Source organism: Lissotriton helveticus, chromosome 9, assembly GCF_964261635.1.
Source record: "Lissotriton helveticus chromosome 9, aLisHel1.1, whole genome shotgun sequence".
In the NCBI taxonomy this organism is placed as follows: domain Eukaryota; kingdom Metazoa; phylum Chordata; class Amphibia; order Caudata; family Salamandridae; genus Lissotriton; species Lissotriton helveticus.
The window spans coordinates 287,785,072-287,797,217 of record NC_136070.1 but is presented as its reverse complement, the minus strand read 5'-3'; the positions used below and the strand labels follow the sequence as shown (position 1 = coordinate 287,797,217).

Sequence of the window (12,146 nt, the reverse complement as noted above, 5' to 3'; positions counted from 1 at the left end):
TAGTTGCTTGAAAGGGGGGGGGTGGAGTTGAAGGCTTGAAAAGTTTCCTCAGCCGGTCACTTCAGGTGGTCCCTGGGTTCCCCTCCCGCCGGGCCAGATCATTGGGCTAGTTCAGTATTCCTTACTCAGCTTGGTGGGCAGTGCCTAAACCCTGTCACCCCCAGTGGTATAGGTTTCTGACTAGGCCCTACCGCCTAAGTCTCCTGCGTAGGGTCCCCAGGTCAGTAATGCCCCAACTGACTGGAACGTTTCCCTCCCTTTTCTTTTATAGTCCCAGGTCAGGTGACCACTCTCTGAGATGGCAGTTGGTGACCACTCCCCTATTCCGGAAGGTTCCAGGAGCTTCCTCACTCTAGCTATGGGCAGGTAAGGTAGGCTGGTGTCGCAACAATGTTTAGGGGTTCCAGCCAGCTCCTGGCTACTAGAGTGCGTCTACAAAGACCACGCTGCAGTAGCAGGGGTCAGTGGCAGCCATATTGAGGGAAGAGAGCACCTGCACCTTAACATTGATTAGCAATGGGAAGGTGCTCGGAGACCTAAGGCCAACAAAAAGGAGGTGGAAAAAAATGAGGCAAGGGAGAAAAAAATCGGGAAAGATCACCCTAGGACTGACAGGTCTAACACCCTGTAAGCACACCCTGTAAGCATCTGTTCTTGGCATGTAGAGCTGTAGATTCATATGTGCCCTCCTTCCTCCCATGACACCTATGGTCGTTGCAGTTCTTATTCCCTGTTTGCACGCATATACATCTCTGTACTTCACTTACTTACTTCATTCTCACCCTCTTGTGGGAAAACAATCTAACAATGTAGTCGATGCCCATGAGCACCATCACTGAAAGGAGGAGTCCCCTTGTCTTTTGATTGGAAAAGACTTCTTTGAAGAAAAACAACTTGCAAACATCCGGACCTAACTCTAGATGGCAGGAGTATGCAAAGCATGTGAATCTGCAGATCTACATGCCAAGAACAGATGCTTACAGGGTAAGTAACATAATCCTTCCCATTGTTCATCATGTGCCTTTAATGAAGTCCTCTGAAGAATTTGTGGTGCCTTCAAATACAACTGCTTTGAAGTTTCCAGATTGCAACACTGCACACTGTGTATCATCATTGAGCAGTCAATGAAATGAACTCCCCTCCCACCACCACCACCACCACCCCCTGTCAACTTGACTTTGAGAAGGCTTTCAACAGCATAGACAGAGAGTCCCTTTGGAAACTCCGCAGCCACTACGGTGTGGTAGATACATTTCTAAGAAATATCAGGAACACCTGGGGGCATGGCTACGGCGAGTTACGGAATGGCTGCCTGGTGAGGGAGCTCCATAGGCCAGGCTCATATATCTGGTAAATACGGACGATTAAGAGCGTCAGCACCAGTAAAACCTAAAATACTGACTGGTGAACGCATCTGGCACAATTGGTGGAATTCTTGTCTCCTTTGGTCAGCGGGAACCAGACGATCTGAGCAGTGATGCAGAGGCGATGCCAGGGAGGAAATGGCGGCCGAGCTATGTGCGGAGCCGGAGTGCTGAGCCTTGAAAAGCTGAGTGGACGGAGTGGCGCGTTCTTGTGGCTTGAATCAATCAATCATTTGTAAAGCACACTACATACCCGCGAGGGTCTCAAGGCGCTGGGGGGGGGGCGCTACTGATCAAACAGCCAGGTTTTGAGTATCCTCCTGAAGGTCAGCAGGTCTTGGGTCTGTTGTAGGCTCAGTGGGAGGGTGTTCCATGTCTTGGCGGCAAGGTGGGAGAAGGATCTCCCGCCGGTGGTTGTTCTTCGGATGCGAGGGACGGTGGCGAGTGAGAGATCGGCAGAGCGTAGCTGGCGGTTAAAGATGTAGAAGGAGGGCCGTCTGTTGAGGTAGGCTGGGCCGGTCTTGTGGAGTGCTTTGTGTGTGTGGATGAGGAGCTTGAAGGATATCCTCTTGTTGACTGGGAGCCAGTGCAGGTTTCTCAGGTAGGGGGTGATGTGGCCGTGGCGTGGTACGTCGAGGATCTGTCTTGCGGAGGCGTTTTGGATGTGTTGTAGTTGTTTAATGAGCTTGGTCGGGGATACCGCGTAGAGGGCGTTTCCGTAGTCGAGTCTGCTGCTGACGAGGGCCTGGGTGACTGTCTTTCTTGTATCTGTCGGGATCCATCTGTAGATCTTGCGGAGTATGCAGAGGGTGTTCAAGCAAGTCAACGCCGTCTCCTCCTCCTGCTTCGTCATTGAGAGCGTTGAGTCGAGAATGATTCCCAGGTTGGGTGGGTGTCGGGGCTGCCCCAGTGCAGTCGGCCACCGGAAGTCGCCCAAGGCTGAAGGGTTGGAGCCGAGGATGAGGACCTCCGTCTTGTTCGAGTTCAGCTTCAGACGGCTGGTCTTCATCCAGTCGGCGACGGCCTTCATTCCTTCGTGGAGGTTGGCTTTTGCAGTGATGGGGTCCTTGGTGAGGGGGAGGATCAGCTGAGTGTCGTCGGCGTAGGAGATTATGTTGAGGTTGTGCTGTCGGGCTACGTGTGCGAGTGGGGCCATGTAAACTTTGAACAGTGTCTGGCTGAGGGAGGATCCCTGGGGTACGCCGCATATGATTTCGGAGCCTTTGGAACGGAATGGGGGGAGGCGGACGCTCTGGGTTCTGCGGAAGAGGAAGGAGGTGGTCCAATCCAGAGCCTTGTCTTGGATCCCTGCGGCGTGGAGGCATGCGCGTAGTGTGCGGTGGCAGACGGTGTCGAAGGCGGCAGGGGGGTCTAGGAGGATCAGTGCTGCGGTCTCGCCGTTGTCCAGCAGGGTCCTGATGTCGTCAATGGCGGTGATGAGGGCAGTCTCGGTGCTGTGGTTGCTGCGGAACCCTGACTGGTAAGGGTCCAGGATTCTGTTTTCTTCGAGGTATCGGGTTAGCTGTCTGTTGACGGTTTTCTCGATGACCTTGGTCGGGAAGGAGAGCAGAGAGATGGGCCAGAAGTTCTTGAGGTCTCCTGGGTCTGCCTTAGGTTTTTTGAGTAGGGCGTTGATCTTGGCGTGTTTCCAGATCTCTGGGAAGGTCGCGGTCTCGAGGGAGAGATTGAGGACGTTGCGCAGGTGGGGTGCAATGGAGTTGCTTGCTCTGTTGAAGACGTGGTGCGAGAATGGGTCTGACGGAGAGCCGGAGTGGATTGTGCGCATGGTCTTGATGGTGTCATCGATGCTCACGCTGGCCCAGGCTAGTAGGGGGATGTGGTCGATGGTGTGCGGAGGGTCTGTTGTGTTGCTTTCTGGTGGGGCTGTCTGGGTGTTGAAGCTGTCGTGGATGTCTGCTATCTTGCGGTGGAAGAAGGTGGCGAGGGAGTCGCACAGGGCTTGCGACGGCGGGATGTCGTTGGTGTTGGAGCTGGGGTTGGAAAGTTCCTTCATGATGTCCCATGTTACTCTATGGGGATCAGTCTTCGCGTAAAGAGGGTGCAGGCTTGGACTGGAATGCCACTCTGGCTGAACAACGGGGCTCTGGCCCTCATGATGCTCGGGGATGTAGGGACACCTTTGGTCCTCTCCTCCACGACCCAGGGGTGACTGGTACAGAGGTGTCCTTAGGCATCAGGTTTTTATTACCAGGAGCAGTCACTGTAAAGGTGGCCTGAGCTTAGAGGCTGCAGTCAATGTCCGAGTTCGCTGGGGGTGAAACCACAGTGGACTCAGTCTCTGGAGGGCTGGGGCACCAGTATGACACCTGTGTCCCACTTCACCTCGGGCTTGAAGCAGCGGGTGCAATGGTGTCTTCAGGTTTCGGGTTTCTGCTGTAACTAAGTCCTCACAGGAGACTTTGGATTCCTGCAGGATGCAGGGATGCAGCTCTGCTACTTCGCGGGAAACGGCCACTACAACGAGGCCGTTTCAACGAAAACCATAACCACGCATGCATTACAACGCATGCGTGGTTACAACGACTGCCTTTACCACGCATACTTTTACTACGATGTACGTAGTAAAGGCATGTGTGGTAAAGGGTAAAAATAAAAAAGGGGGGCTTGGGGGGGGCTTGCCTCCCCAAAAATAAACCACTAACCTTTAGAGGAGATGTGCAGGAAATCGGCGGCGCAGGAGAAGGAAACGGACGTTTTTTTTTCTATTTATGACGTCACCACGGAAAAAACGTAGAGAAGGAAAAGCGTGAATATAGTATTCCGTTGTAACGCATGCGTGGTAAAGGCATGCGTGGTAAAGGCATGCGTTACAACGGAGTTCGTTGTAAGATCATACAACCCTACTTCGCGGGACTGCTTGGATCCTGGGAGAAGTGCTGGCAGGGTGCCTTGACTTTGGGGACTCTGTGCAAGTTGTCTTTTGGCACAATTGTCGAAGTCAGCGGGCAAGCCGGTTGGGTTGGCGCGAGGTCATTTCACAGTAATTCCCAGGCTGTTAGGGGTTAATTTTTTACAGCCTTGACCCCACGGGATTGCCAGTCACACCACCACGCACAATTCAATTTATGAGGGCAGGGACTCTAAAATACCAACCCTTTGAAGGGCTTGGAGGCTTCCAGGCTGTATGGGGCACCTGCGATTCAGCAGGGCTCCGTGATGCGAGGTAACATCTCTGCAACTGCAAAAATGGTGCACAACGCTCGTTGAGCCAGAGTAGCATCTTGTTTGCTTTACGAGCGCCCTCTATTGGCTGGCGGGTAGAACCACTAGAATGCAGCCTCCGTAAACGCTGATCTTAGCCGCATGAGGAACGTTGAGATGAGCTCCTGCAGCAACCTACGAAAGACACTAGCATTAAGTGCACAAGTACTAGGTGGCAGAATTACCATGAAAACATCAAAAAGGCATATAAACCATGAAAATTGCATTACATGTGCACAACAATACTGTAAGAGAGTGAAAACATTTATTTCATGACTGCTGATTTGCGAAGAAGGAGGATGCATTGACAGTGATAATGGAAATGGACTATAATACATGGACAGATTGCTGATTGGTTATGATGTTTTCTCTTTCCCTCATGGTTTTCTGGTAAAGGTAGTTTGTTTTAAGGATGCTGTATGTAATAAAGTGGAGAAAGATGAGCATAACCCCAGACTCCTGTCCCGACATAGAATTCTTTCCCAACGTTATTTCAGACTTTTGCATTACCTGTACGTTATTCTTGCCAGGTCTACAGCAAACAAAAAAAACAGCTTAAACAGAATGGGCGTTTCATTTTTGCAAATGTATTTGTGTGTTAATATTTGCAAAGGAGTTGATATTTCAGGGCACAGAAAATGTATTGTGGAATGCGCATTTTAATTTGTGGGAAGCTCTAGGTTTTAGACCCTTGCTGTTTTGTTTAGGGGATCTCATACGTCTGCAGGAAGCACATCATTCAGACTAGCTAATGGAATGTATTTCTTAAGTTGGCAAAAGCTGTGTAGACTAATTGACTGTCTTCTGTGGGTAGGTATTTTGAAAATAACACTTTATTCACTGTAGCCCAAGCCTGTGGGTTCCATGAATAGCTGGTATTATTTGTCAAAAAATTGCCTTTTACAAGTTGAGACCTTCCTCATAACATCAATATCCCTTATGATTGATTTATTTTGCTCCACCTTCAATGCTGTCCGTCCTCAATAATGTAATTGTTAAATGTCATATCAGGTGTCGGAGTGGGTAGTAGATTGAGAACCATGCTCTATTTTCTATTTTAATCCTTTCATTTTCCATTCAAGGGCAATCCCGTGGGTCAGAGTGGTCTTGGCATGGCCTACCTCTATGGAAAAGGTGTTCCCGTGGTAAGTTTTTATACTAGCCTAAATCTGTGTCTGTCTGTGGAAAGGGACTTTTCCAAGACTAATGCTGTACGATCCTGGCAAGCTAGTTATAATGACTTGAAGGATATTTTCATGGTTAATTCATTAATTCTAGAAAAATCTCCAGATGCTTAAGTGGTTCCATTAACCCCTCGCATGCGTGCGTCGGCCAACGGCCGTCGCGAGCACTACCTCGGTAGTGCTGCACATGTTCGCTGGCCAACGCGGCCCTGCCTGCCCAATAAATCGCCCGCACCGCAGTGAAATTTCCGCCGCGGTTAACTGGTTAAACGGGTAAAAATCTGATACATTGTGTAAAGAGTCCAGGGGTTCCCTTACTCGTGGAAGGGGGGCTTGCAATGCAATCCCCAAAGTGCTCTATTAGGGGGAAGCGTGGTCGAGCATCCTTAGGCATAACACAGAGGAGTGCAAGACTTTAGTAAAGGCACCCAATGATTAATAAATGACAACATGACTCAAGAAGGAGATCCACAGCCATTTATAAAAATAGCAAGTATCTTTATATATATTTAGGCATCAAAGAAAAATAGTTCGGGTAAGTACATTTTTAAATGTAAATACTTTCCAATTTAAAAATAGGACACAGTGCAATTTCTGAATGTAATCCTACGGAAGGAAGAACAAGTTCTGCAAACTGGTATAGTACAGCGACTTACAAGACTAATTTCAAGGAGTTAATATTAGACTTAGACTTAGACTTAAGCGCCGCATTTGACACGGTTTCACACCCTGTCCTCTTGAAAGCATTGAAGGCGGCTGGGGTGACTGGCCCTGCACTGGCCTGGCTTTCCTCTTTTCTGAGCGGTCGCTCATTTCAGGTCTTCTCTTCCAACTCAGCCTCCTCTGTTCGTTCGTCTGCGCATGGGGGGCCCCAGGGGTCCTCACTGAGCCCTATGCTATTTAATATCTATGTGAGTCCCCTGGCAAGCATCGTGGAAGACTCTGGTCTTTCCCTTTACTCATACGCAGACGACACTCAAATCATCTTCTCCCTCTCCCCGGCTAAAGCTTGTGCCCCGTCTGTTCTCAAACTAGGGCTTAGCCGAGTGGCGGAATGGATGCAGACTAATCTCCTGAAATTGATGGAGACAAGACGGAGGTGGTCATCCTAGGAAAACATAAATATCTCTGGGGCCCCCAACATTGGCCACCAGAAATGGGTTCGCTACCCCTGCCTGTCACGCAGGTACGGAACCTTGGCTTTGTTCTGGATGATTCACTATCTATGCGGCACCAAGTAGTCAGAGTGGCAGACACCTGTTTTTCCATCCTTGGGTGGCTTCGCAAAATCCTCTGGATGCTCCCGGACTCGACAAGGCTCACGGTAGTCCAGGCCCTAGTCATCTCGCGCCTGGACTACGGCAATGTACTTTACTTTGGAGTCACTGCGGAGTCTCAGAGGAAACTCCAGCTTGTTCAGAACTCGGCCGCTCGTCTACTCTGCAAAGTTCCTTGGAGATCCCCAATCTCCCCTTATCTTAAAGATCTACATTGGCTCCGCATCGAAAGCAGAATCAAATTTAAGGCCCTTTGCTTTATGCACAAGATCAAGCAGGGGCTAGCCCCAGCCTACCTCCAGTCTCTCGTCCAACCTTACTCTACTTCCCGCCTTCTCAGATCCTCGTCTCAAGGGAATTTCCTGATTCCACGTTTCAAACTGGCAAGAATGGGCGGACGCTGCTTCACCTGTCTCGCCCCCAAACTGTGGAATTCTCTTCCAGCTCCACTGAAACTTGAGCCTTCCCTGACGAAATTTCGTAAAAAGCTTAAAACCTTGCTTTTCCCTCAGTGAAGACTGCCTGACCTCACCACTACTACCTTTAGCTGGCGCCGGGAGACCCCATGCGGGTAGCTGCGCACATTATAAGTTTAATTACAATACAATACAATATAAGATGTGGGCAAGTTCTAAGGCAGCACCAGCAGTACACCTCCAACGACACAGGGGCAGCAGGGTGCAAAACAGTGAAGGGAGGCAGATGTATTTCATTGGAAATCAGTCATGGTGAAAAGAGGCTGCAGGCTCTGGCCAGGAGGCCAATTGGGTTAAACATGCAAGTGGGCTCAGGCCTTGCGATGGCCATGGTGCCCTGTTAGTACTGCCCTTTACTTATTTTACCTCCTGGGTATTGGTCCTGTAAGTCGATGTACTGTACCTGTTTGCAGAACTTGTTCTTCCTTTCATAGGATAACATTGCACTAAGTGTCCACTTTTTAAAGTGAAAAGATTTTATATTTAAAAACCTGCTTACCTGAACGATTATTCTCTGATGCCAAATCACATATTAAGGTACTTGGTATTTTTATGCAGTGATGTGGCTCTCCTTCTTGAGTCATGTTGTCCTTTATTAATCATTGTGCGTATTTTGCAAATGTCTTGCTCTCCTCTGTGTTAAGCCTAAGGTTGCTCGGCCACAATACACCCTAATAGAGCACTTTGTATTGCATAGCAAGCAAACCCCTGTCCACTCAAAAGGGAACGCCTGGACACAGTATATCAACCAATTGATATATCACATAAAGAGCCTGCTTTCTAAGCTGGTGGTGCATTTCCCATACCACTTGGTTAATAAGTGATTCTACTCAGGAATCCAAAATAGTCTTTAGGACAATACATTTTTTTCAGATTTCTCTAAATTGTTAAAGAATAACTGTTAGGGCCTTGGTTAAGTCCCTTTGTAAAACAGTTATACAGTTATCTATTAAAGTCTTTTGAGTAAATTAGGCCTTTTAGAGAGCACTTAGTATTTTTGTCACCTTTCTAAAAAAGTTCCAACTAAATTAAAGCCAGGACTGATGCAGCAGGTTCTTCCCAGGAGCTCAGCCTTATGCCCTACAAGAACCTTAAGTTGGACAAACTTAAGAAACTCTGCAAAGCATGGAACCTCTCCATGGGGCCTAGACCCACAAAAGCACATCTGCTAAAGTTTCAAACAGATAATGCCTGGGCCATGGCTGAAGTATATGATGTTTCCAGCAGCAATCAAACTGAAGACAATACCACAGCGAGCACTTCTAGTAGTGTCTCAGAAGAAATAGATACTAAAGATGCAGATCTTCAGAAACTGGCTAAGAGGATAGCATTAGAGGCTAAACTCCCAGCCAGAGAAAAGGAAAAGCCAGGAGTCATCTCTGGTGGTAGCAAAATGTAAAAATAGGGAAGATGGTTTTGACCCTAAAATCCTGGATTTTCCTAAAATAATCAGCGGATAATAACATCACCAAATAAATGGTTTACAGCATTTTAGAGGGCCTGTAAACGGAGACAACTGAACAAAAAGTATTGGGGCTCTCTTCTTTTAGAGCTGTTCTCAGGAAACTGTAGGGATAGGCTCCTGACACTGAATGAGACAGATGCAGAGTCCTATGACCTCATGAAGGATACCCTGATTGAGGGCTTCGCCCTCACCACTGGGGAATACAGGATCAGGTTAAAGGAGACTCGGATATCCCAGAGTCCATCCTGGGTCAACTTTGTAGGCGTTTCTGTAATAACACTAAATTGCTGGTTGAAAGATAACAAGGTGCATGATTATGATGGGCTTTACAATTTATTGATGAAAGAGCATCTGTTAAGTGATTATTATCAAGAGAAGTTACGTTAGTACCTGGTAGACTAGGTCTACCTTCTCCTCGAGAGTTGGTGAAGAAGGCAGACCACTGGGTCAAAACAAGGGTGACCAAAAGTATCACTGCTGGGGTTGACCAAAAGAAAGAGGCCAAGAAGCCCCCCAATTGAAAGATGGTGAACAAGCAAAAGATAAAAACAAAGAGTCTTCTAAAGGCCCCCAAAAACCTGTTCAGTAGGGTGGGCACCAAAATTCTACACAGTCTAAGGGTGGGTACCAGGGTAAGAATTGGGATCCCAAAAAGGCTTGATGTCTTGAATGTAAGGCTCTTGGACACCAACGTGGAGACCTTAGCTGTCCCAACAAAAAGAATGCTTCTAGTGCACCTGCAATAAATGCTGTGGTAAGTCTCCAAATGAGATCAATCAATCAATCAAGGCATTTATATAGCGCACTACTCACCCGGAGGGTCTCAAGGCGCTAGGGGAGGGGGGGGGGGGGTCCGCCACTGCTCGAACAGCCAGGTCTTGAGCTGCTTCCTGAAGGCAATGTGGTCCTGGGTCAGGCGGAGATGGGTCGGGAGAGAGTTCCAAGTCTTGGCGGCCAGGTAGGAGAAGGACCTTCCTCCTGTGGTGGCTCTTCGGATGCGGGGGACGGAGGCGAGGGCGTGGCCGGTCGATCGAAGCTGGCGTGTGGGGGCGTAGAAGTTGAGGCGGCTGTTGAGGTATCCTGGGCCTTGGTTGTGTAGGGCTTTGTGTGCATGGGTGAGGAGACGGAAGGTGATTCCCTTGTTGACCGGGAGCCAGTGCAGATCTCTCAGGTGTCCGGAGATGTGGTTGCGTCGGGGGATGTCCAGGATGAGTCGTGCAGAGGTGTTCTGAATCTGCTGGAGTCTCTTCTGGAGTTTGGCGGTGGTTCCGGCGTAGAGGGAGTTGCCGTAGTCCAGACGGCTGGTGACGAGGGCCTGGGTGACCGTCTTCCTGGTCTCGGTGGGGATCCACCGGAAGATCTTACGTAGCATGCGCAGGATGTTGAAGCACGACGAGGAGACGGCGTTGACTTGTCTGGTCATGGAGAGGGAGGAGTCCAGGATGAAGCCCAGGTTGCGTGCGTGGTCTGTTGGTTTGGGTGCGTTGCCCAGGGCGGGGGGCCACCAGGAGTCGTCCCAGGCGGAGGGTGAAGATCCCAGGATGAGGACTTCCGTCTTGTCCGAATTCAGTTTCAGGCGGCTGTTCATCATCCACTTGGCTACGTCTGTCATCCCTTCATGTAGGTTGGCTCTGGCGGTGGCGGGGTCGTTGGTGAGGGAGAGGATCAGCTGGGTGTCGTTGGTGTAGGAGATGATGTTGAGGTTGTGTTGGCGTGCAATGGCTGCGAGGGGGCTCATGTAAACGTTGTCACAGTTGAGCCATGACCATGATGGCGAGCTCACTGTAGCAACTCTGGTCTCAGGGGGTGAGGTGGATGTAGCTGTCCTGGCTGTCTAGCCCAGTAACTGGAGAGATACAGACAACAGCCACATATCAATGGGGTTGGAGTTTAAGCACTGAGAGACACTGGTGCTAGTGTTACCATTGTGGCTGAGCAACTGGTGTCCTCCGACCAATACCTGACTGGTGAGACGTATATAGTCCTCAATGCTGATAATCAGACTAAGTTACATCTCATGGAAATGGTGTCCTTAGAATGGGGATGGGTTACTGGCCACAATGAGTGGTGGTATCTCCTGCAACTCCTGTGCAGTGTCTGCTATGATCTGGAATCTTCATCATGGGCTGAGGTCTAAAGAAAGATACATGCAGCAATGCTAGGTAAACCGAAATAGATGTGTGTGAAACCAGAGCACAGTGTAGAGCCCCGGATGAAAAAGAAGATTTGGAGCCTAGAATAACGGCCCAACCTTCAAAGCGAAAAGGCAAGAAGACTGAGAAACCAGCTTTTAAAAAGATACCACATCAGGTCCCCTCTCCTCACAGAGAAGACCTGTCCGCTCCAGAAGGAACTGAGCCCCATGAGCTTGGGCCTTACACAACAGAACTCTTGGGCCCAGAGGAACCCTCCAGAGAAGATCTGTGCCAGGGACTGAGGACCTTTCCCACTCTTAAAAGCCTGAGACCACAAACTGCAGGCCAGGAAAAGGGAGATGTCAGCGACTCCCACATGACCTATTTGGAAGAGGGATTCTTTTATACTGAGACCAGGGACCCCAAACCTGCTGCCACTAGGAGTGTGGTAGTGCCTCAGCAGTTTAGAGAATTTCTCCTCCTATTGACATCCCCCTAGCTGGGCATCTTGGCCAGACCAAAACTTGGAATAGGTTGGTGAACCACTTCTACTGGCCAGGTATGTCCCAGAAGGTGAAGGATTTTTGTCTCTCCTGTGCCACCTGTCAAGCCAGTGGCGAAACAGGTGGCCACCTAAAGGCCCCCTTAATTCCACTTACATTGGTTGGGGTCGCTTTGAAAAGGTAGGGATTGATATTGCCGGGCCCCTTGACCTTCAAACAGTCTCAGAAAAACAGATGTTTACTGTTAGTAGTGGATCATGCTTCCAGGTGTCCTGAAGCTATTCCCCTAAGGACTACTACTGTTCCTGTAGTAGTAGCTAGGACCCTCATTGGTATCTTTATCATAGTGGGTGGTGTTAGAAAGAGGTACAAACGTCTTGTCTGGTAACCTGAAACACATGGGCAGAATGTGCAGTGATTAACAAGTTCATTACCCCATTTCACCCACAAACAAATGGCCTTGGTTAGCGATTCAACAAGACCGTGAAAGGTATGATTGGTGAACTTCTGAAAAACTCAG

General features: G+C 49.2%; 1 protein-coding gene across 2 annotated transcripts in view; it reads left to right on the top strand.

Annotated features, from left to right (window-relative positions):
• The window catches only part of SEL1L (SEL1L adaptor subunit of SYVN1 ubiquitin ligase), a 324,711-nt gene that overhangs the window by 182,542 nt on the left and 130,023 nt on the right, over window positions 1-12,146 (top strand). For both annotated transcript variants that reach the window (XM_078660004.1, XM_078660003.1), the window contains exon 14: window positions 5,669-5,731. In XM_078660004.1, coding sequence (XP_078516130.1) covers window positions 5,669-5,731 — 63 coding nt within the window. The remainder of the gene's footprint in view (window positions 1-5,668; window positions 5,732-12,146) is intronic.